The sequence below is a fragment of the Aplysia californica genome, unplaced genomic scaffold (genome assembly GCF_000002075.1).
Source record: "Aplysia californica isolate F4 #8 unplaced genomic scaffold, AplCal3.0 scaffold00685, whole genome shotgun sequence".
NCBI lineage: Eukaryota > Metazoa > Mollusca > Gastropoda > Aplysiida > Aplysiidae > Aplysia > Aplysia californica.
In genome coordinates, this window is record NW_004797955.1 from 230301 (window position 1) to 231224 (window position 924).

Sequence of the window (924 nt, forward strand, 5' to 3'; positions counted from 1 at the left end):
ACCAACAAAATAAAACGCAACAAAGAGGGAAACATGAAAGAGAAACAGCAATATAAATAGTATGTAATGTAGCCTACTTATATTATTCTTCACATGAAAATTACAAATCAACGTAGTATTAAGAAGTGAGAAAGAGACGAAGTGAAGCGAAAGTGAAAATAAAATTATACTTTCTTTCTAAATGTAATGAGGTTTGGTTTCTTTTTTTTTTTTACGAATATTATTCCCAGTTTTTGTCGTTGTTGTTTTCAATTGATTTTTTCTTCCCGGTGGTGGGTTGGTGTTTTTTTTGTGTGGAAAAATGCCGGCCGCGACCAACGCAGGTGCTAGTTCTATTTGGTCCGTCCGTGTGAACAAAATTTACTCACGAAATTAATCTCACCTTGTAGGCTTATTCAACACCATCATCATCATCATCGGTTCCACCCATAAATTTTAATCAGGCGCAGATTTCTGTACCCCCGATTCCGAGTAGCCCAATCAGGTTGTTTCATGCATTAACATTAGACTATTTTTTTATCGTTTGTCGTCACAAATGGTTTACCCCTTCTTACAGGGACTTAACTTTAAAAGTCGCTGGGGCAAGCAAGAGAGCTTTAGTACAGCTAGCACTCTAGAGCCTATACAACACCTTACGCTTACACTTGGATTCAGTGACGCGAGCTTGTTACAACATTTGCAACACAATAAGATCATATTATAAGTGTCAGAAGCAGGAAACCACTCGAGAGCAGCAACCAACCAACGGCCAAAGACGTACAACACCATGAAGAACGTGGACGCCAAACTACTTCTTCTTGCCCTCCGTAAGTCCAATTTCACGATTACATTTAGATACTTCTTTTTATTATAATTCTTATTGTTCCTATTGTTCTTCTTCTTCTTCTTCTTCTTCTTCTTCTTCTTCTTCTTCTTCTTCTTCTT

General features: G+C 37.4%; 1 protein-coding gene across 1 annotated transcript in view; it reads left to right on the forward strand.

Moving 5' to 3' along the window:
- Positions 1-254: 254 nt before the first annotated feature.
- The window catches only part of LOC101847688, a gene marked incomplete at its 3' end in the record, with an annotated part of 17605 nt that continues 16935 nt past the window's right edge, over positions 255-924 (forward strand). The window contains 1 exon segment of the mRNA XM_013088098.2: positions 255-806. Coding sequence (XP_012943552.1) covers positions 767-806 — 40 coding nt within the window.